The sequence below is a fragment of the Anabrus simplex genome, chromosome 3 (genome assembly GCF_040414725.1).
Source record: "Anabrus simplex isolate iqAnaSimp1 chromosome 3, ASM4041472v1, whole genome shotgun sequence".
In the NCBI taxonomy this organism is placed as follows: domain Eukaryota; kingdom Metazoa; phylum Arthropoda; class Insecta; order Orthoptera; family Tettigoniidae; genus Anabrus; species Anabrus simplex.
Window position 1 is genome coordinate 236,967,058 of NC_090267.1, and position 24,517 is coordinate 236,991,574.

The following is a 24,517-nucleotide window of genomic DNA, read 5'->3' on the forward strand; positions in this document are numbered from 1 at the left end:
AACATATTTTAACCTAATTTTATCCATACATCTCGCACCTTTTTAAAACTGGAAAGTGTTTTATTCTATGTATATATATATGAAGACAAAATCTTTTACTTATACAATTTTACAAGCAAACCATATCATTTAAACTCCAGGAACAGCAGCTAAACAAGACTTGAACACAGGAGTCAGCCGATGAATTGAACAAGCAAGACATGAACGTTCATGTGCATGAAGTGCTCCCATATATTGTACTCATCTTGTACATATATATAAGTTAGTTTTAAGTAGAGATGTGTTTTATCAACTAATTTTAAGACCTTAAACATACTATTTTAGATATACAATGCATTGTTGCACATAGTGACATATACTCCAGTTCACGTTACGACATGCCACATTTGGATGTGACCTAATGTTTATTATCGCATGGCATTCCTTTGACAATACAATCTTAATCATAGCTTCATCACATAGATATGTATGTATGGTTCAGCTGAAGATGACCTTATGTAAAGGGTCGAAAACGGTCCTGTAGCATAATAAGTGCAATAAACAAGTATTGATAGGTGGAAATCCTTTCCTATTTCTAATTGTGTAATTCGTCAATACAGAAATGAAGATTATAGATTACGATACCTCCTCCTTATTCTTTCATTAATGTAACTATTCAGGAGGAAAATTAATCACTCAGTGGTTTTGAACTTAGGTAGTAAGTTGAAGATTATTATTAATTGAATACCCCTTTTCTTTTAATATTCGGCCATGTGGTGATGTTCCTGTTGCTGTGTTCTTGTCTTGGATGGCCTCTGCTTTTCCTTTTAAAAAAGGGCGTGTGGCCTTGATTTCTATTGCCGATCGTTATCATGAATGTTTTTGTTTTTTTGGGAATAATGATGAGATTGTATTTGAATTTAATGATGGCTGATGGTAGTGATCAGTATTTTTCTACTTTTCTTGTGAAGTAACTTTTAATTATTTGAGATTTCATTTGCCACAATCTGTTCTTAAGTTAACTATGAGTGAGTTAATTGATTAATTAATCATTTACTTCATTTGTTTGAGTTCAAGAGGAAAGGGAACCTTTAACAAAATCTGTATCTTCAGATCATCTCAGTTCATGTGAAACATACTTTCTTAGGTTAATTAAATTGCAATCCAGTTATTTCCCATTGGATGAATTTTCTTTTCCATCGAGTTGTAAAGCTATTTATTTTATTTTAAAGAAATTTATTAAGCTTGAGTTCTTAAAAGGTTCATAGCTAGTACTTAATTTACTGAAGATCGTTCTTACCTTTTGGTTATTTTACCGGGTGAGTTGGCTATGCAGTTAGGGCCACACTGCTGTGAGCTTGCATCCGGGAGATAGTGGGTTCGAACCCCACTGCCGGCAGCCCTGAAGGTGGTTTTCCGTGGTTTCCCATTTTCACACCAGGCAGAATGGCTGTACCTTAATTAAGGCCATGGCCGCTTCCTTCCCACTCCTAGGCCTTTCCTATCCCATCATTGCCATAAAGCCTATCTGTGTTGGTGCGAAAAAAGCACATTTAAAAAAAAAACCTGGTTGTAATCCTTTACTTAACATCCTTTAGTAACCTCATTATTGTAATTTCATTTACTTAATATCATCCTTTAGTAACTTTATTATGGTAATTTGTATTTAGTTTAATTAAATAATTATTTTCCTCTAAACAAAGAGCTTTTATTTCAGTCAGATTTGATATTAGTTACAATCATTTCTTGTAGCTACAGATCCGCTGCTTCTTAGCATGCGTTTGTGATTTTTATTACTTAAGCACAACTGGGCCTAATATTAAGGTTAGTTTCCTGTTTGTTGCGCTTGTGTGTGCAAATGTATTTGTTTCTGTTTAAGTGTCGTGTTAGAGCTGTAACTGTTCCACCTCATCAAAACACTTGGGGAGATGAAAGTTATTATCTTGGGACACATGAATATTAAATAAACTATTTGTGGCTTGCCCGCAAATTGCCACACAAATAGAAACAATTAACATTCCATGGTTCCCCATTTCTCTATGTAATGTTTGGGCGCCATGGTTACAGTTTTAAAGAAAACTGTAAACCAAAATTTATATTTACTAGCATGGAGACTTATACTGAAATCACAGGGGTAGGATTTTAAATAATTAACCATTAAGTATCGCTTAAGAAAGAAAATTAACGCAATATAAAATACAAATTAATTTATTATACAAAAAAAAATTAGATGAATCGGAAAAGTTTCCTTAAAGCGTGGAGGAATTTATAATTTACTGAATTTACTATTGCTTGCTTTATCTAATTGACGCTCACCAATTGCAGCTTCCGTTGAAGTCATCTGGTTTCCGTGGTTACTCGTTCTCTTCTTCTCGATGTAGACTTTGCTGCGTGGACATCCTTCCTTCCTTCTCTGATATGGTACGGGCTGTTTGGACTAACACTCCCTACTTGCCTAGTCTTTAAATTAGACATTGGCCCTATACTTGTAAAAACTGATCAGCATTGATTGTATGAGGAGAAAATTCAGAGATATGAATTTTTCCATATTAGTAGAAATCTCAATCCAACTGAGCTACACTGTTTATACGGTACAGACTTGTACCAAAATTCCGTAGACTTGAGCTAAAGATAGTTCGTCCATAATATTTACTGAATATCACACAAGCCATAAGCTTGTTTCGTTTCTCGTAGATCCGATAACATTACCGCAGCTGAGTACTGTATCGAAGCGATAACACGTTGTACAAAAAGAACTATGTCGCGGAGCGACCACATACTGTATCAATATTCAAATCACGTCGTTCAAAATAGATGTTCACAGTAGAAGTACTAGTGATGGAGTATCTCGTTAGGATGTTAGCTTCACAGCAGAAGTTGTACTTAGTTAGGTGCCGTTCTCGTGTTGGGAATCAGTATATATCCGGGCTCACCCCCACTCTTGGTAACAGTTCAATCTCAAAACTCATATACAACGAAGTATCTGATTCAATAGATCGAAGCATCAACTCCCCTTCCCTCCTTCCTCGACAAGTCCAGAAGGCGTGGCGAAGATATAGCTGACCCTCTTGCAAGCCTCGCGCACGGGTCGCTGTTTACTAGCCTTGGTCATAAAATAAACCCATGACTAACGCAAAATCCCAAGCTTCAAGAATAACCCTCCGTATACACAAACATGAGATGAAATGAAAACAACTATGTCTCAACATATTGACCGTATTTACAACATAATGAATTCTTATCCTACATAATATAATAATTTAAATACTAAAACGATGTTATTATATATACAATATGATTCCAAAAGGCCTTGATTACAAATGATTGACGTTGAATAAATATGTTATTACAAATAATTGCCGATGGCCGATAAACTTGATATCAAATGATATCGCGTAAAATATTATATTAAATTAGTAGGGCTGGAGAAGTCTGGACGGTTACATTCGCTACACACTACACCAAAACGGTTGATATATACATCATTACATCTGACACACACTTAATAAAAACATACATAATTAAATCTTGTATCTCACTGTAGAGTGTCTGTTTCAATGATACCAGATAACATTAGTAATAAATCCTGCCAATTTTCTTCCGAAAGTTTGTCAGCAACACTCATAATATTTACAACAAAACAACATGTAAATAACTCTATCTTTGCACTTCACCATCAAAGTGTTTGGCAGTTCCAGGTTATCATAATATATACACCACACACACACGTAATCACATGTCGATTACCTCTCATAGATGGCTGCAAGCAATTTCTTGTTTTCATTGCAAAAGAAAATATATACTTAGAAAATTATTGCATTAATTTCCTTCTGCAGTTTCAAAAAAAATCCCAAGTTACTCATGGCTTCTACAATGATGTCAGGTCTAGGTTCCCAACCTATACATGAATTCACGTTTTCCAACTCAAGTACATTTAATGTTGTCAAAACAACATCGGGGAGACATTACACTTAATTCGCAGAAATATATCGTCTCAGAGAACGAATATTATAAGTGCCCAACATGACACGATTACCATCTTTCAATCTGTATGCACAAGGACCAACCCGACAATGAATCTGGAATGGACCCTGATACAACAAAAAGAATTTCTTCGTCACCTTCTCTTCACTGGACGAGAGCATGGGAACACGTAGCAGAACAGAATCTCCTACCTGAAATTCGTCTAACACCTGACGTTTCTGCTGTCTGCTACGCTTCTCAGCCGCTTCAATCAAATTCTCTCTCGCTAATCTGACATATGTCTGAGAGTCCCGCTGAGGTTCCTGTGTAATTCCTAGTACTTTTGTCAACTCGTTCCTTGGATTGCTGCCAAAATGAACCTCTAATGGGGTGAATTTCGTACTATCATGCTGAACCATATTAATCCATTTCTCAATCAACGCTAAAGAACCAACCCACGCAGTGTGCTTGTCATGAACTAAAGATCTAAACATCCTACCTAATTCCTTCATCGTGCGCTCACACATATTCCCTTTCGGATTCCTAATTGAGGAAAAAACGTGTGATACCTAACTCTGTCATCACAGCCTTCCACTTCTTCGATGTAAATTGAGATCCGCTATCAGATATTAACCTCCTAGGCGTACCTAATTCCTGAATATACTTGTCACTAATAATCTTACTGCAGTCCGACTCGTTGGCTGAACGGTCAGCGTACTGACCTTCGGTTCAGAGGGTCCCGGGTTCGATTCCCGGCCGGGTCGGGGATTTTAACCTTAATTGGTTAATTCCAGTGGCACGGGGGCTGGGTGTATATGTTGTCCTCATCACGACGCGCAGGTCGCCTACGGGAGTCAAATAGAAAGACCTGCACCTGGCGAGCCGAACCCGTCCTGGGATATCCCGGCACTAAAAGCCATACAACATTTCATTTCATCTTACTGCAACTAAGACCTGTCGCTTTACTCAATAAAAGATTGACACACTGACTACTCGAAACTTCAATAATACCATCCTCTAACATAGCTTCAATTTGATTGTCTACCACTTTAGCATATTTATGTGGTATCGGATATCTCGGTCCAGCGAATATACTTTTATCCAGCACTGAAAATGAGTGTTCATACACATGTGTTTTGCCAGGTTTCGATGAAAATACTTCCTTGTGTTCTCTCAACACGTACAACAATCGGTCCCTCTGACCTTCTTCCAAATTGCTACTATCTACCGCTTCTCTCAATGCATCATCGTGGTTCTCCTCTAACCACACTTCACACAACTTAGAATCCGCTCTCTCTTCTTCATCTTTTGAAACCTCATTAACACGCCACATGTTACAAACCTCCACTTTCGTCTGAACTTTGGCATCCCACGTGACTTTAACATCCTCATTATCCCACCTTAAATATACTATCGCATCATTGTAATCTAGCCGAGCTGAGTATAAACTTAGCCAGTCAGATCCCAAGATAACATCAAATATAAGATTCGAAATAACAAGACAGATCTGAATTTTCGACTTCCCGTTAATACAAATAGGTATGGCAACTTGTTTACATATTTGCTTGGATCTTTTACCTACAGCAGTGACGATATATGTGGATTTCACAGACATTTCTTCAATCTCAATATTCTCCTTCTTTCTGTCCTCATACCACTTCAAACTTACCCATGATCTTTGACTGCCTGAATCCAATAAAGCCTGATACTGCGCCCTCCATATAACGATCGTAACAACGGGGTTCTCACTTCTACTATCAACTTCGACTTGATTCACTTCCACCTTCCTTAATAACTCATCTCTAACATCGAGATCATAATCCATGTGCGTCATTACACAATTTCTCGCAACATGTACTGAAGACTGATAATCTGATCTCTCATTACCGTCTACTATCAGTTTAAATTACTGTGTCTCCTTGTATCCTGATTTCGGCTTGTACCTTCCTCTACATTGCGTTCCCTCTGAACATTCCTATTTTGCTGGAGTGACTGATTACCTACAGGTTGTCTCGGTTGAAACTGACCACGGTGATTGTGTTCTTGTCTTCTGGGTGGTGTTTGATAGTTTGTGTGATCTCGTATACTATTACTATTTCCTAACACATCGAAACTTGCTAGCAATATTTCCATTCCCTGAATAGACTCTATCTGTTGCATACAGCTAGCTTCGCGGATTTTGTTGGGAAAATGCCTGAGTAATAACTTAACAATATCTCTCTCCGCTGACATCCCATCTACGTTTTTACAAATCATAACGTGGGCTAAAAAATATTCGGTCATAGAAACTCCCTCGTGTGGCCTAAATTTCCCAAAGACAATGCGTTCTCTTTCTCTGCTTTGTATAGCTTCACTCCAAAATTTTTCCGTGAAATATTTCTGGAATTCCACCATACTGGTCATGCTGCTTTTATACACCGCAAACCATGATTTCGTTTCCCCAATAAAAGCTTTACCAATTATTTCTAACGCTTCTTCCCATTCAATGATTCCTTCTTCGATTCACTTTTCAAACCGTTTCTTAACAGTGTTTAAAAAATCTAAAGGGTTTGTCTGCCTCCCATTGAATTTAGGTAAATCAGTTTCATATATGAAATTTGTACCATGGCACTGACTTCCTATATTACCTTGCTTTTCTCTGATTTCTTTACGTATTAGTGCCTCCGACTTCTCAATACGTTCATTAATTCTTTTGTCTCTAGTTTCTACATCATTTGCAATGTGTTCCTGTCTTTCCTTGGTGGCTTTAATTTCAATAGCATATTCCTCTGCTTTCTTAAACTTTTCATTACATATTTTGGCATTAATCTCTACCTTACCACACAGATCATCGTATTGTTGTTGTACTTCTTCTCTAACTTTACTAACTTCTCCTACTTGTTCCTGAATTTTACAATTAATTGCTGTGATCTGCTGGTCTACTTCGCTTCTGTGTTCAGTTAACTTACTTTCTACCACTTTCTCATGCTGGCTGCGTCTCATCTCCTGTTCTGCTAACTGATTCTCAAAAAGTTTCTGCTGCTCTAGTGCTTCATCTAATCTATGATCTAAAGCATCCATCCTAGCATTCACTTCTCTGCTAATTTCCGTTTTCGTCTGTTCTATCTCCTTTCTATTTTCTTTAATCTCTGTCTGTGTTTTCTCTACTTCTTTCTTTATTTCATTCGTTTGTTCAAATATCCCTCGCATCATCACAAACAGTTGTTCCATATTCTTATCCCTATTCGTATTACGTTTCTCGCCCTCCATCCTAGCTACATCAGATTCTGTACTATTTTCCATGCTCCCACCACTCTCTACCGTTTTATCTACTTCAATACTTTCATCTACAACATTCCTAGAATTCAGTGTCTCGCCTCCCTTTACTAAGTTTCCGCTACGTAATTTCATATCCTTTTCACCTTGTGCAGCCATGATATCCCCAAAATCACACATACAAATTATATGGACACTCACTTAACCCCCACAAACACAGATTGTACTTTACTGCTTTCTTTCCACGAATACTTAATGGTTTTCGAGCTCCACGTTGGTGCGACAAAATGTAACTGTTCCACCTCATCAAAACACTTGGGGAGATGAAAGTTATTATCTTGGGACACATGAATATTAAATAAACTATTTGTGGCTTGCCCGCAAATTGCCACGCAAATAGAAACAATTAACATTCCATGATTCCCCATTTCTCTATGTAATGTTTGGGCGCCATGGTTACAGTTTTAAAGAAAACTGTAAACCAAAATTTATATTTACTAGCATAGAGACTTATACTGAAATCACAGGGGTAGGATTTTAAATAATTAACCATTAAGTATCGCTTAAGAAAGAAAATTAACGCAGTATAAAATACAAATGAATTTATTATACCAAAAAAAAATGAGATGAATCGGAAAAGTTTCCTTAAAGCGTGGAGGAATTTATAATTTACTGAATTTACTATTGCTTGCTTTATCTAATTGAAGCTCACCAATTGCAGCTTCCGTTGAAGTCATCTGGTTTCCGTGGTTACTCGTTCTCTTCTTCTCGATGTAGACTTTGCTGCATGGACATCCTTCCTTCCCTCTCTGATATGGTACGGGCTATTGGACTAACACTCCCTACTTGCCTAGTCTTTAAATTAGACATTGGCCCTATACTTGTAAAAACTGATCAGCGTTGATCGTATGAGGAGAAAATTGAGATATGAATTTTTCCATATTAGTAGAAATCTCAATCCAACTGAGCTACACTGTTTATACGGTACAGACTTGTACCAAAATTCCGTAGACTTGAACTAAAGATAGTTCTTCGTCCACAATATTTACTGAATATCACACAAGCCATAAGCTTGTTTCGTTTCTCGTAGATCCGATAACATTACCGCAGCAGAGTACTGTATCGAAGCGATAACACATTGTACAAAAATAACTATGTCACGGAGCGACTACATACTGTATCAATATTCAAATCACGTCATTCAGAATAGATGTTCACAGTAGAAGTACTAGTGATGGAGTATCTCGTTAGGATGTTAGCTTCACAGCAGAAGTTGTACTTAGTTAGGTGCCGTTCTCGTGTTGAGAATCTGTATATATCCGGGCTCACCCCCACTCTTGGTAACAGTTCAATCTCAAAACTCATATACAACGAAGTATCTGATTCAATAGATCGAAGCATCAACTCCCCTTCCCTCCTTCCTCGACAAGTCCAGAAGGCGTGGCGAAGATATAGCTGACCCTCTTGCAAGCCTCGCGCACGGGTCGCTGTTTACTAGCCTTGGTCATAAAATAAACCCATGACTAATGCAAAATCCCAAGCTTCAAGAATAACCCTCCGTATACACAAACATGAGATGAAATGAAAACAACTATGTCTCAACATATTGACCGTATTTACAACATAATGAATTCTTATCCTATATAATATAATAATTTAAATACTAAAACGATGTTATTATATATACAATATGATTCCAAAAGGCCTTGATTACAAATGATTGACGTTGAATAAATATGTTATTACAAATAATTGCCGATGGCCGATAAACTTGATATCAAATGATATCGCGTAAAATGATATTATATTAAATTAGTAGGGCTGGAGAAGCCTGGACGGTTACAGAGCTGTGGTTAGTATATTTTATAATATTTGTCATAAAATGACAACTTTAGTGTCTTGTAGAGTATTTATCTTAGTAATACAGTGAAGTGATTAATATCTGTAGACATATTATTCTGTACTACCTTGTTCTTAAAATGATTGCTTTCAGATAATGTCATTATAAATACTCAACCATATATGAATTCCCAGCCAATGCATCTACCAGTGAGCAGGTCCTGGTGGTCATGTCATGAATTCTCAAAACATGGTAGTGCCAGGGTCAGTGGCTCTGGGTCCTGTTCAACCAGGGCCTCCTCAAACCCAGCAGAACCCAACAGGTCCTGGGCCAGGGGCAACCTGTTCAAACTGGATCTCAACAGTCTGTCTGGAAATCGGCAACAGGAAACATTTTCAGGTGCAACTGATCCACCATCACAGGTCATTTCCTTTTTTTGAATTCTAAATTTAGATATCTGCATCATTTAGACTGTTACAGGGTGTAACAAAACCTCTGGGCAAAACTTCCCAAGTGGATTCCTTTTCTTCTACTTTTCTTCATGGGGCCTCTAAATATTAGTTCCTAATTAGCGTCGACCTCTAAAATCTTTTGCTACCATGTTTTTCCTTCATTCCCACCTAGATATACCTGCTCCCTTCACAAAGCTGCAGGTTGTTCTCATTGGGTCTTCTTGGATTTTTTCTCTCTCTTCACCTGGTAGTCCTAGAGTGGAGAGTCTGATTCTGCCCAGCGCCTCACATTCGAAAAGTATGTGTTCAGCTGATTCCTCTGCTTCATTGGATTTCCTACATATATTTTGTCTCTTATTACTCCAATTCTATGTAGGTGTTTTTTCAGATGGCAGTGTCCTGTCAACAGTCCTACTACCCATCTTATATTTTCTCTGATGAGTTTCAACAGTTCTTTAGTATGCTTTTTGTTTGGTCCTTTTATCAATTTCTTTGCAAGCCTGCTTCCTGGAATATTTTTCCAGTTTCCGATTTGTTTCTTTTGCACCCATTTTCCTATGTAGTGTCGGGCTTGTCCATAGGAAATCCTGCATATAGGTTCTGGGCTTACAAAATGTGTTTCTGCCCCTTTCCTGGCCAGTTTATCTGCCTTCTCATTTCCTTCTATACCTGCATGCCCTGGTACCCATATTATTTTGACAATGTTTTACTTTTTGAGATTCAGGAGATGTGAGTGGCAATGCCAGACAATTCTGGATATTATCAGGACTGCCTCTAGTGCCTTAATGGCTGCTTGGCTGTCCGTAAAAATGAAAATGTTCTTATTTTTATAGTTCATTTTCAGATTTTCTTCAAGACATTTTGTGATAGCTGTCATTTCAGGCTCATCTGGATTGATCTCTCAGATCTTCCCCCGTTGATCCCTCCTCCTGTACCATCCACATTCTTTGTTGAGCCATCAGTCCACCACACTATATCTTCTTTTTCAGTATTCCATTTGTTGATATCCCAGTCTTCTTTTTCTATTATCTGGGTCTCAAACAGTTTTTCAAAGTTGTACTTTGGTATCATATGATCAGAAGGCATGTGTAGAACTTCCTCTGTTATTGCTCTGTTAATTTTACAGTGTCCTACATTGGGTCTTTGTACATTCCAGCACTCTGCTTTTGCCAGTTGATATGAACTCATTCTAGCCTGTTTTTTTATGAAATTACATAGTGATGGGAGGTCTAGTAAAGTATTCAAGGCTTCCATCAGCGTAGTTCTCATAGCCCCAGTTATGGCTATGCATGCCATTCTCTGTAGGCTATCCAATCTACTTCTGACTTTTCCTTGACTTACTTTCTGCCACCAGATCATTGCAGCGTAGGCCATCAACGGTCTAATGATCATTGTGTATATCCACATTACTATTGATGGTCTTAGGCCCCATGTCTTCCCTACGGCTCTCTTACATGCATTCAGCAGGTTCTTGGCCCGGGTTATGTTCCTTTCTATATGTGGATTCCAGGTTAGATTTTTATCTAACACTACACCTAGGTGCAATGCCTGTTCTTCCATATATATCTTGTCCAGATAGCTTCAGTGATCTCTCCTTCTAATTTTCTCCTTCTTGTAAAAGGGACCAGAGTTATCTTGTTCGGGTTGACTGATAGTTGTTCTTCCCAACAACAGTTCTCCTCAAGGTTAAGTGATCTTTGCATGAGGTCCTGCATAACACTCATCACCTTACCTCGTACCACAATCACTAGGTCATCTGCGTATCCTTGTGTATAAAAACCCTGTTCGTTGATCATAGCTATGATTTTGTTCACCACGAGGTTCCACAGCAGAGGCGAAAGAACTCCTCCCTGAGCACAGCCTTGGGTGGCCCTAACCATCAGCGTTTCTTCAAACAGGGTTGCTGTTATCTTCCTTCTGTCTAACATGGATTTAATCCATTTGACGACGGTTTTACTCACCTTGCTCTTTTCCAATACTTTGATCATAGTCATAGGTTGTATTGCTGAAGGCTCCTTCTATATCTAGAAATGCTGCCGGTGCAATTTCTTTATATTCTATGCTTTCCTGGTCTATATACAAACTGATTTTCATGTAACGTTGAGTTCAGTTGCACCGTTCTTCTGATATATTTATCCAGAATTTTCTCCATTGCTTTCAGCGTGAAGGAGGTTAAACATAATGGTTTATGTGCTTTGGCTTGGGCATAATTTGCCCTTCCAGGCTTAGGTAAGAACTACTGGTTTAGCTTCAGACCATGATTTCGGCACATACCCTAAAGGTAGACTAGCTCTGAAAAGGTCCGTCAGGGCATTGACGAGTATCTCCCATCCTTCCTGTAGGAGTATTGGATGTATCTCATCTGGCCCCGGAGCCTTTATAGGATGAAACGTGTTAATTGCCCATTTTACATGGTTATGTTTTATTATTCTGTTGGCACAGTTCTAGTCTACTCTTCGATCTTCGGTCTCTGTTCCAACCGTTTCTTCTTGTCATCTCCTCAGCCTCAGGAAAGTGACACACCATTAGTATTTCCAGCGTGTCCCTCCCTGCCTGAGTAAATGACCCATCTGATTTCTCCAGTGCCCCCACTTAATTTATATGGGTTGCTTTCAGAACCTTCTGGAGCCTTGCTGTTTCAGTGTGTGATTCCACTTTCTCACAGAACAGTCTCCAAGATTTTCTTTTTGTTTTCCATATCTCTAGGTTATACTCGATGAGTTTCCTATGAAATACATCCCACATACCATTTCTAGATGATATTCTATACAACATCCTAAACTCTTTTTTTCATTTTGGCTAGTTTGTTGTTCCACCACCCGACTTTTTTTGTATTTTTCTTTTCTTTGAGAGCACAGTTGTCATGGAATGAGTCTATAATGGCCTCTTCTAATAGTTCTACTGCCTCATCCAATTCTTTCTGTCCTCTCACGTTAGTTGGAATTTTTTTTACAGCCTTCTCTAGAACTTCTCTGTATCTATTTAGTTAGTTCTTTTTGGGTCTCTGTACATCTCAATCCCACATAGTCTTGCATCTATTGCAAATTGATGTGCTGGTTTGCAATATACGAGTGCTTAGTGTAATGTCTATTACCTCCCTATGATTTTTATTTATAATTGTAGGCTTGTTTCCTTGTATCATCAACTCGGTTCCAATAATAAACTGTAGTAAAGACTCAACTCTTGCATTGCAGTTTGTGCTGCCCCATGCTGTGTGGTGTGAATTTGCATCTGCTCCAAGGACTAGGTGTTAATCTTTCCTCTTTGCATTGCAAATTAGGTTCTCAACTTCTTCTGCTGGGGGCAGATTAGTTGAGTCATATGGGAGATATGCAGAGCCTATGGTTATTTCTCTTGGTCCCTCCCGATTTCCAAGTTTAATCTTGGCCACGGTTAAGTCCCATGAACAGTTAACGTATCCACAAAGACTCACACGAGATGCTGTCAGTTGGTGGTACAAATATTTTATTTACATTTATCTACAAATTAACACACACAACCTTAATCATTGTCGTCAAAACCAAAACATTCACATCACAAACCGCCATTTAAAGACAACTGCCAATCGCTGCACATTGAGATGATAACCTTGAAACACAAATAAAACAGTTGACTGCTTAAAAGCATGTCGTCCACGTGGTCACAAGCATAACCTTGCTACACCATGACTCTTCAACCCATAATTTCCAAATCATAACTCAGCAGTAACTAACTTTACCATTGAGATGGTTGGTCTCTTTTATAGGTGCCTGGTCAAGCTTCTAGAAAGTTACATTACAAGAATATATCTTCTCGAAAACTCGACTGTGCATAATACACAAATTATAATGGATGGAATATTCTTAATCGTTCTTGTCATCTATACCATTCTGGAAGTTACAGTGTGTTTCACAATTATGGATTACAATTTATATATACAGGTAAGAATAAATTATAATATTGATTTACAGTTATTTACGTTAACTGAACTGATATAAATGTTTATATACAGTGCCTTTTTCATGACATAACCTCATAAACAACGCAATCATATCGCATGTACACCTAATGTAATACCAAATGGATGTAACACTTCACAGCTATACATACGAGGGCCATCTGGAAAGTAGTACCCATTAGCGCCGCGTGTAGCGCTGACAACTTAGGTAGTCGCTGGGCAAGGTCAGACTGCGTCAGTAGCTTGTCTGCCTGCTCTGTGCAAGGTTGCGTGATGCTAGTATTGCCTGTGTTGTGTCTGTGATCGTTTAAAATGTTTAAACAAATTGAGAACCCTGCCAATTTTGAAGTGAGGGCCGTGATTAAATTTCTTAATGCACGAAACGTTCGACCTGGTGATATTCATCGCCAATTAACGGAGGTGTATGGAGACAATGTGATGGACGAGTCGTCTGTTCGGCGCTGGTGTCGCAACATCAACCTGAGGAGGGGGAATACACACGACGAGGAGCATTCAGTGAGACCATCTGTCATTACAGACCAACTGCTGAGCGCAGTAGACGAATGCGCGAGGAGCGATCGGCGCGTCACTGTTGATGAACTCTGTGAATATTTTCCTAATGTGTCTTGAACAATTGTTCATGAAATTGTCAAAGACCATCTGCATTATTCAATAATCTGTGCAAGGTGGGTCCCTCGCATGCTTACAGAGAAGCACAAAACTAAGCATATGGCTGCAGCACTGACATTTCTGGGACGTTATTCCGATGGAGACTCTTTCTTGACTCGCATCATTACTGGGGACGAAACATGGATTTGTTATGCATCACCTGAGAGTAAACGACAGTCAATGGAGTGGCATCATGCTCATTCACCAACCAAACCGAAAAAATTCAAGACAGTTCTGTCCACCAGGAAACTCATGGCAACCTTTTTCTGGGATCGCCGAGGTGTACTGCTCATTGATTTTATGGCCCGTGTAGACACAATTAATGCTAATGCGTATTGTGAAACATTAAATAAATTACGGTGGGCAATACAAAATCTACGACTAGGTTTATTGTCTACAGGCGTCGTTCTCCTTCATGACAATGCCTGACCTCACGCAGCTGCGATAACACAACTTTTGCAGCAATTCAAGTGGGAAACCTTCGACCATCCCCCATATAGCCCGGGCTTGGCCCCTTCGGATTTTCATCTCTTTACGAAGCTTAAAGACTTTCTGGCGGGAAAAAGATTTGACAGCGATGGAGAACTTAAACGAGCTGTGACTACGTATCTCAATACGCTGACGGCAGAGGACTATGACGTTGGAATACAAAAACTCGTCCCACGTTATGACAAACGCCTAAATTTGCTTGGAGATTATGTGGAGAAGTAGTGTAAAGTATGCTCTTTCCAATAAAAATGTGTATATTTGTTAATATTTACCCCTGTGTCTTTATTGCGCAAACGGGTACCACTTTCCGGATGGCCTTCATACAATAATAATAATTGTAAAATTATTATTGTAAAATAATAATAATTCAAGCTCGATATCTGCATTAGTTACCCATGGGTGAGAGAATATTGTTTTCAAGTTATACCTGTTATCGCACTTGCGTCACAGTGTTTCTGCAACCTAAGACATTTTAGTTTCCTGTTCACAAGAAGACATGTTCTGGGTATATCCGATGTTGTAGTTTCATCAGTTTACCTCCAGATTCCGTCAGTCCTGCTACTCTGCCCTTGACTACCCAAGGCTCTTGAATAAGGGCCACGTCAATAGCCCCAGGCTTGAACTTCCTAGCGAAATTGGCCACCGCTGCTTTTTTATGCTGAAGATTGGCCTGAATAATCTTCAGCACCATCTTTATCAACAATGGATTTCGTTTTTCCCCTGATGACCTGAAACTTGATCTGCCAAAATCCGAGCTTAGCCTTAGGGCTTCTTTTTCTGAGCTCTTCAAAGTCTCTTTCACCAAGGGCTAAAACGACTGTCCTTTCCGTCTTGTCGATTGAAATGGCATTCTGCACTCTCCACTCTTGCGTCAGAAGTTTGGTATCGTGCCGATTGATTCTGACAAGAACATCCTCCAGTTTCATCTTGTCAAAAGGAGGTGGGAATTTGGTGATGACGTTGGTCGTGTTCAGCACCTTTTTTTTATCCGCCACCTCTAGGGTCTCCCCTTTCCATGGGTTACAGTTTGATACTCTCTGTTCCAGCCAACTTTTTGTTTCTGGATTTGCACTGATCAGTACCACAGCTCCACTTTCCAGCCCTGGTGACTCAAGGAAGCCAGGCAGACATCCGTCTGACAGCGGCTTCATTTGTGCTATCAGAGCAGATGACAATTCAGTCACGTTTTCATCCTTGAGTGTTCCATCTGGAAAGGTCTTAGGTATTATTGCGACCTTAACTGTGGATAGTCTTTCTGAAAAAGATGTGACATTTTTCCTTCTTTTTCTTGGAGGGTGGTTTTGAAGCCAAACTTGATGGCGTGTTTTCCTCCGATCTTGGCCCCTTGGGCGTAGTCATCGGCATAGCGTCTCGCCGATCCCTGTTCCTTGGCTTCTTCTCCACCCAAGTCCCATCCGCTATCTTGGCTTCTTTCCTCGCCTTCTTCTTTTCCTTGTAGTGGTGGTCTATCTATATGCATCCTATTTAATTTCGATGCCGATATCTTCAGGTCTTTCTCAGTGAAATCTCACGTTTCCTTTTGTCCAGAAGTCTGCTTTCCTGTTGCTTCTTTTGTTTCTTCTTCAAATTTGGATTCAGCCTGCCCTGCTAGGGCTTCTGTCTCCATATTCTCCTCTTGGGCATGCCGCTGGACCTACTCTTCTGGAGCTTCCATAGCTTCCCTTGGTATTTAAGTGGTTCATTTGGAAAGTTCGTGGTTCCATATGATGTAGGGGTTTTGCTCCTTCTAGGGTCCTGAGCGGCGTTCTCACCATCTGTGATGAGGCATTCCGCTAGACATTGTCCTCTCACAACTCAGGCTCTCCGTAGCAGGCGCTACGCCCCTCAGCCGTCCATCCAGCAGTCAGCCCATGGCCCGGACCCAACCAGGTTTGTTCCACCTTCAGTAGACCTACTCACATGGTTCCCACTTGGCATTACCATGACTGAGTTCACAGCCTTGGGTTCGCCCCGTTCCCAAACCGCGGCTTGTTCAGTCTACATAGGGCAAAGTGATGTGTTGGTTCCAGCACACTGCAGTGAGCTTTCATCTTGGTCACCAGCACCCACTTCACCTAAACCACCGTATCAGCCATATGGAGGTTTCATGGATGCCTCTCTAGCATGTGTGGGCGAGGTTTCCACTTCCAAGCCTTGGCTTAGGCTAGTAACAATCACACTGCCTCAAGACGTTTTCTGGCAATACCTGTTTTTGGTCCGCGAGAGGGTATTTTATTTCCCTCAGACCCTCCAGACAAGTCCGGAGGGTCCCCTGTCTGCCACCTGGGACGTGCCTGATAGGGGAACAGGCAAGAAAACCCCCACGGGTGTACGGATGTCACCTATGGCTCGATATTTATTACAAATGTATGTAAATCACTTGTGTGTTATTATCGGAATTACATTTATTAACGTGTCATGAAGGATCTTGCACAGAATACGTCTTAAATATCCAGTTGAATATGTTGTTGACGTGTCATATGAATTATTCAAAATGTCTACCTCATGCCTGAATGCTCGTCTTCATATTGAGTTCTGAATACGCCGAGAAATACATGGTGTAGTGTTGTACATTTTGACAGGATTCTGCAGTTAATACATGAAGAAATATTGTATCATGTACAGTAGTCAGATACACCAAGTACTTCAGAAACTCCTTCAGAAGAAAGTCATAGGGATTAAATCAGGAGAGCAAGGGGAGCCATGCAACTGGTCCAGCTCTACCTATCTAGAGCTTATGATTATGTGCATTTAAGATCAAAATCTGCTGATGTACCATCATACATGAAACTTTAAACAAACCTATCAGATATGGCTACTTACATTTGGCACTATGGGATTCATTTTTGGGTCTTAAAGCCGTATTCAGGTCTACATCCGTTTATCAGGTTAAACATGCAACAAATGTGAGAAGTATCTCAAATTTCATTCCATCTATTAAGACATGTTGGGGTGCAGTATCTATAATAGAAATGGATAACTCAGCAGTTGTACATTTGTGGACCCTTACTGTTAAAAACTTTTTTCTTAATGTGAGAAATTATTTTCTGAGTTTTGCCCAGGGATTTCATTACACCTTGTATATGTGAATAATCTGCACACCATACTTTTAGGAGGGGAAGTTTTATTTTTTTAATTTTGTATTTTTTTAATACGAGAAATGTATGCTACATAAAATGTCAATTTGTTTTAAAACTGTGTACTATAACCTTGCCTCTTTTCATTCATATAATCGCACAGCCTATTGTCGATGTAACTTAAAAGTTTTTCAGTCTGTTGAACACTAGTCCAAAACACTATAACATACCTGTACAAAATACACTATTAAACAAAGAATGACATGTTTCATTCTACAAGAACATCCTCGGATTCTATCACATCACTTTAAATCGTGCGCATATATGTACAATAGTTTACATTGTGTAAACTAATCGGTGATTATGAATTGAACATGTCACTTTAGTGAAGTAAGGAATTTTTTTTGTACTTATCTTAGCTACTGTCGTCCGTTCAGCAACTGTATTTGGACTGATGCCAGTTCTTTAGCTCTGGACTTTGTCTTAGTAGCTAAGTAGTTGGTGAGGATAAATTTTTTAGGCAATAACTTCGTTTTACAGAGAGGGAAAGGGAAGTAGGCGGGGCAATGGGAATGTGTGCGCATTGATTAAGTACATTGAAAGTGGTAAGGGGATTGTTGCTTCTTCATCTTATAATGTATTTTTTTGTATTAGGTAGTAATGGTATGATAATGATTTTGATGAAATGTCTGACTCTTTGGCTGATGGTCAGCATACTGGCCTTCGGTTCAGAGGGTCCCCAGTTAAATTCCCGGCTGGGTCGGGGATTTTAGTCGCTTCTGATTAATTCTTGTGGCTTGGGGACTGGGCCTTGTGTCCGTCCCACCACTCTCCTCTTCATATTCACACAACACACTACACTACCAACCACCACAGAAACACGCAATAGTGGTTACATCCCTCCACATAGGGTTGGCAGCAGGAGGGACATCCGGCCGTAAAACAGGGCCAAATCCACATGTGCGACGCAGTTCGGACCCACTGCCCCACACGTGTGGGGAAAAACGGTAGGTAAAGAAGAATGATTTTGATGAAATAAAGTATGGAGTTGAATTAAACTTAACTTATAAGACCTCATTTATAATTATAAATAATAACTGAATAAAATATCTTGATTGGTGAAGGTGCTGCATAAATTCAGAGAAATAACCACAGATAAGTACTGTTGGAATGTTGTGTTTTTCTCATAAAAATAAAATGTCATGTAAATATCTTGTATATATCTAACATCGAGGTTATGTGTCGGTAGCTCAGATAATGGAGTGGAGTGTTTGCTTTGTTTGCTTTTGTTCTTTGAACGTTTGAACTGCGTGATGTGTGTGATGCTTAGTTGTAGTGAACAGCTCGTAATAAATGGATGCATGTGAGGAAGCTGGTGTTTCAATGGTATAAGTTGATGTCCTAAACCGGTGTGAACGAGCAGAAATGAAGATATATCAACAGGTTATGGGCCCAGAGCTCCAGAGCGCCAAAACGCTGCAGTAAATTTCGGGCAATATAAGTGGAAATTGAGTAACGAGAATTAACAGACGAAGCAAGTTGTGACGTTATTGACGGGAAATGGCGACCTCGTGGACCGGTGAAGAAGCACTGAATAGGAATGTAGCCAAGCTTACAGTGAAGAACTATTTTTCATGGGCATTAAAGGTGAAACAAGAACTGTTGTTAAAAGATGTATGGGAAACAGTAATAGGGTATGAGGATACGCTAGGTTGTCAACTGCCTCAGACAGAAACGATATGACGAGAGAGAAACAATGTAATCGTGTTGGCGGTTATTTTCAAATATGTGAGAGAAGATTTTGAAAGTGACATTGCAGATATTGAATCAGCGAAAAAGGCATGGGAAAAACTGAACGAGTTGTACAATTATGGAGGGCTAGTGAATGGTGCTATACCTGAAAGAGTTAACTCATTTTGTGAAGCCCAAGGACATGAGTGTTCAAGAATACTTTGCAAAAATAAATAAACTGTGGAGGAGAACGAGCAAAGCGGGATACGAGTTCACAGATCAATATATCCCAAGTGGACTGCGTAACTCTCGACTGGAGTAAGGCCTTTGATCAGGTACCTCATCAACGACTGTTGTTAAAACTTAACAAGTATGGCATTCAAGGCAACCTGCAGGCATGGTTTCGATCATTCCTGGTAGGTCGGACGCAGAGCGTTGTGTTCAGTGGGGCCAGGTCAAAACAAACCTCAGTCACCTCGGGTGTGATTCAAGGTAGTGTGATAGGGCCGCTGCTGTACACAATATTTACGCTGGATCTGCCAGGTTGTGTATCGTCTTCTATGGCACAGTACGCTGATGACACCATCATTTACAGAATCATTCGCAATGAGAACGACGTAAATAAGTTACAATCAGATCTCGATAACGTGGTTCTGTGGTGCAAAATAAATAGAATGTGTATAAATGTACAGAAATGTAAATATATCCGCTTTACTAGAGCAAGATCACAGTTACAACACGAAATTTCACTGTGTGGTAAAAACCTGATGCCTTGTACCTCAATAAAATTGCTTGGCATTCACATCTGCAGCAATTTAAAATGGAATAAGCATATTGAGGAAATAAGGTGCAAAGCATACAGAGTCCTGGGATTCATCCGCAGATCTCTACTGGGAGCCAGGAAGAAAGCCGTTCAGACAGCCTATTTGTCATTAGTACGGCCAATATTGTTGTACGGGCTTCCTTCCTGGCACCCTACTACAGTGGAGAACATGACGAAACTAGAGAGAGTTCAACGCCGAGCAGAACGACTAATTACTCAACACGGTCATTTAAATACAGCCAGGTCACTGCCCTCCATAACATCCCTCTGTAAACAAATAGACATTGCTTTCCTGAGAAAATCCCTCGCAGGTAACATTCATATAAACCCTTTCAACCGCTTACAGCTGAACTATCGTTCCGCTCAAAGAGGTCGAGGTGTGTCCCTTTTCCCTCCATTTGCAAGAACAGCATCATATCAAAGTGGCTTCTTTAGTCGTTCTGCTCGATTGTGGAATGAACTCCCACCGCAGATAAAAGAACTACCTGCAGAAAATTTTTGTAAAGACGTAAAAAAGATGTATATATAACGAAACCCTCTGTACAAAACATAATTTATCTACTGTGTGAATGTTCAGTATGAGTGGGAGGATAGATGAAAGTTATGGGGTCCCGGGTGATTGAGACGGTAAATGGGAATGAATGAGCCGGCCTAGCTAAAATCTCTCTCTCTCTCTCTCTCTCTCTCTCTCTCTCTCTCTGTGTGTGTGTGTCGAAATACTTGAATGTTGATCAGATCTTGTGAGTATTATGTAAATGTATGTATGTATGTTTAGTCCTCAGCCCGAAAGCTGGTTGGATCCTCAACAGCTCCGCCATCAGCTGTCATAGATGGCCTAGGCATCACTGAAGAGGCGTACTAGGGAAATGAGGAGTGAGGTAGTTTCCCGTTGCTTTCCTCACCGAGCCAGAAGTTGCTATTACATATCAGTCTGCCAAGCCCACTGAAATGCATGCACCAACCGACCCTATGAACAATATTTTCACACTGTTCATAGCAGGGACTGGCTGCATAAGGAATGGCATTACTAGCATCGCTCATACCTCAGTCACTTTCATTTTGTCAAAGCCAAGGATAAGACAGAGACAGATCAATGAAAGTAACATTATTGCTCTAGCCCATACCAGAAGACATAGTGCACTGTAAACACTAGGTCCCGCCAGCAAAAATATGCCTATGTAAATACGATAACTGTATATAAGAACACCATGTAGAATGTAATTTTATACTTGTATATTATAATTTTAAGTGGTGATGGAGGCACTTTTGTGTATGTGGGGCTATGCCCTTTCTCCATTCACCATCCCTAAATTGTAACTACAATTAGTGGAAAATAAATAATAATAATAATAATAATAATAATAATAATAACAAGTTGCAGGAATGATCATTGGAAATCTTACAGAGGAATATGCAGCTTGTATACCTTCCTTGGAAGCTGATTTGGCGAAACTGACCATCTCGAAGGTGAAGGCGAGATTACTCACGGAGGAAAGCAGAAGGAAACTTCAGCAAAATGGAGGAAAGGCTTTACGACACTGGAAAACGTGAGGAGGACGAAGCTTAAGCCATGCTTGTTCAACAGAAGTGAGATATCAAGAAAGAAGATGTGGGACAAGGAAAATAGTTGCTACAATTGTGGTAAACAGGGACATGTATCTAAATATTGTCGCAGTACCCAAAAGTGCTTCAATTGTGGTAAGTCAGGACATTATTCAAAAGTATGTCCAACAATGAACAGTGACGAATCATCACAGGAGAGTAAATCAGTGAATGCAAGTGGAAAAGTGGTAAGCTCAGAAATTATACATGTAGTAGATAAGGCAATGAGCATGGTAGTTTCTGTAGGGACTGAGAAAATTAGAGATTGGCTGTTCGATTCAGGTGCGTCTCATCATATGTGTCCAACAAAGGAGATGTTTATAGACATGTTAACAAATGTAACTGGGAATGTAGAAATAGGAGATACCAGTAAGCTGGATATTAGAGGTATAGGTAAGTTCAAAGTAAAAATGTCAACAGGCTGGACAATTACATTTTCGGATGTGTTGTATGTACCAAACTTAGGTGCAAATTTAATATTGGTTGGTAAGTTAACCAGCAAAGGTTTCAAAGTAGGATTTGCAGGTGAGAAAGCAGTGGTTGTAGATAAGAATGGAGATGAAATATTGTTTGTTGCAAACAGGAGGAATGATGTGTATGTAGTACAAAATAGAGGGGAGAAACAATATTGTAGCTGTGAGTGATTGTGATCAAATAATAGATCAAGAATGTAATAACAATGTAGCATTCAAAAGTGTTGGGGAGGTTAGGTTGTGGCATGAGAGATACGGACATGCACATTCTGAAGCTTTGTTTAAATTGTTACAATTGAAAAGGAGTACTGATATTAATACTTGTTCTGTATGCATTCAGGGGAAACTAAGTAACAAGGGAGTACCTAAGTCTTGTGAGCGTAAGGCAGAAAGACCACTTGATGTGTGCACACTGATGCAGTTGGAAAAATTAGTCCATCACTTGGGAAATCTCAATATGTTGTAACAATGATTGATGAATACTCCAGATTTAATGTGGCTGTATGTGTGAAAAATAAGAATGAAGTGTTAGAGGTGTTTAACAAGTATCAGGCAAGAGCAGAGAAGTTAGTTGAGGAAGAAATAGGTAGATTGAAAGTATTTGGACGTAAGGCAGTGATGGAAGTTAAACATGTGAGTGTAGTGGAACCTAGAACAGTTCAGGAGGCTATGTCAAGCCAAGAGTCCGATAACTGGATAGAATTCATGAAAGTGGAGATCAATGAGATGAGAAAGAAGGATGTTTGGGAAATTGTAAAAAAACCAGAAAATGTCAAGATAATTAGTTCTAAGTGGGTGTTTTCATTGAAAGGACAGTGAGGGCAACATTCAGAAATATAAGGCCAGGTTGGTTGCTCAAGGTTTTAAGAGAGAGATGAACGTTAGTTTTGATGAAACATTTAGTCCTGTTACAAAGAGGAAAACAATGAGACTGTTAATAGGTATTGCAATACGTAAAGGTTGGACTGTAGAACATCTAGATGTAAATAGTGCTTACTTAAATAGTGAAATCAGTTGTACTGTATACATGGAACAACCAGAATTGTTCGTAGAAAAAGATGTCCAAAACTTTGTAAATTGAAGAAAAGCATCTATGGACTACCTAATTCGAGTAAAGACTGGAATGCTTGTGTTGATGCTATAATTAGAAGACTAGATTTTAAGAAATGTGTCAAAGAACCATGTGTGTATGTAAAGGTGTGTTGTATTATTGGCTTGTATGTCGACAACATACTTGTAATAGGTGACAAGAGGTTGTTAAGTTGGTTAAAATAAGGTTGGCAGATGAGTTAGAGATTAAAGATCTAGGGAAAGCAACAAACTTACTGTCGATAAAAATAGAACAGACAAAAGAAGGGGTTATGTTGAATCAAAGTTTGTACATTGACAAATTACTTACTGATTTTTCCATGAGTGACTGAAGAGTGGAAAGAAGTGAAGCATATCATGAGGTATCTAAGTGGTACTAGAGATTTAAAGTTGTGTTTCAAAAATTGTGAGGAGTCAGTACAAGTGTTCTGTGATGCAGATTGGGGAAGAGATACTAAGACTAGAAGATCAGTGAGTGGGTATGTAACCACAGTGGCAGGGAGAGCAGTATCATGGTATAGTAAGAAACAGATTTGTATTGCTAGATCTACCATGGATGCTGAAAAGCTTTATGGATATACCTTGTAAAGTTTTTGCTGACAATGCATCAGCAATTAAATTGAGAAAAAACGATATTGTGAGTGAAAGGTCAAAACATATCGACATCATGTACCATGTATGTAGAGAGCTAGTAGAAAAGGGGTTCATTGAGTTTGTATATGTAGCAACAGAGAGAAATGCTGCAGACTTGTTCACAAAGAATTTATCTGGCAACAAGCTTAAGAGTTTGTATAAGCTTATAGGTTTGCAATGGGAGGATAATTGATTGAAGTGTAGTGTTTTTTTGAGAAAAGGGGGGAGTGTTGGAATGTTGTGGTTTTCTCATAACATTAAAATGTCATGTAAATATCTTGTATATATCCTAAGGAAAACAAAATTGTGGTTATTTGTCGGTAGCTTAGATAATCGAATGGATTGGTTTATCTTTGTTTGCTTTTGTTCTTTGAATGTTTGAACTGCTTGATGTGTGTGATGCTTAGTTGTAGTCAACAATGGATGTGTGTGTGTAAGCTGGTGTTTCAATGGTATAAGTTGATGTCCTAAACCAGTGTAACTGAGCAGAAATGAAGATATTTCA

General features: G+C 39.3%; 1 protein-coding gene across 1 annotated transcript in view; it reads left to right on the plus strand.

The window, feature by feature from the left end:
* LOC136866186 (mediator of RNA polymerase II transcription subunit 25) overlaps positions 1-24,517 on the plus strand; it is a 106,285-nt gene that overhangs the window by 23,630 nt on the left and 58,138 nt on the right. Inside the window, exon 2 of the mRNA XM_068226643.1 lies at positions 9,191-9,459. Coding sequence (XP_068082744.1) covers positions 9,220-9,459 — 240 coding nt within the window. The 5' untranslated portion in view covers positions 9,191-9,219. The remainder of the gene's footprint in view (positions 1-9,190; positions 9,460-24,517) is intronic.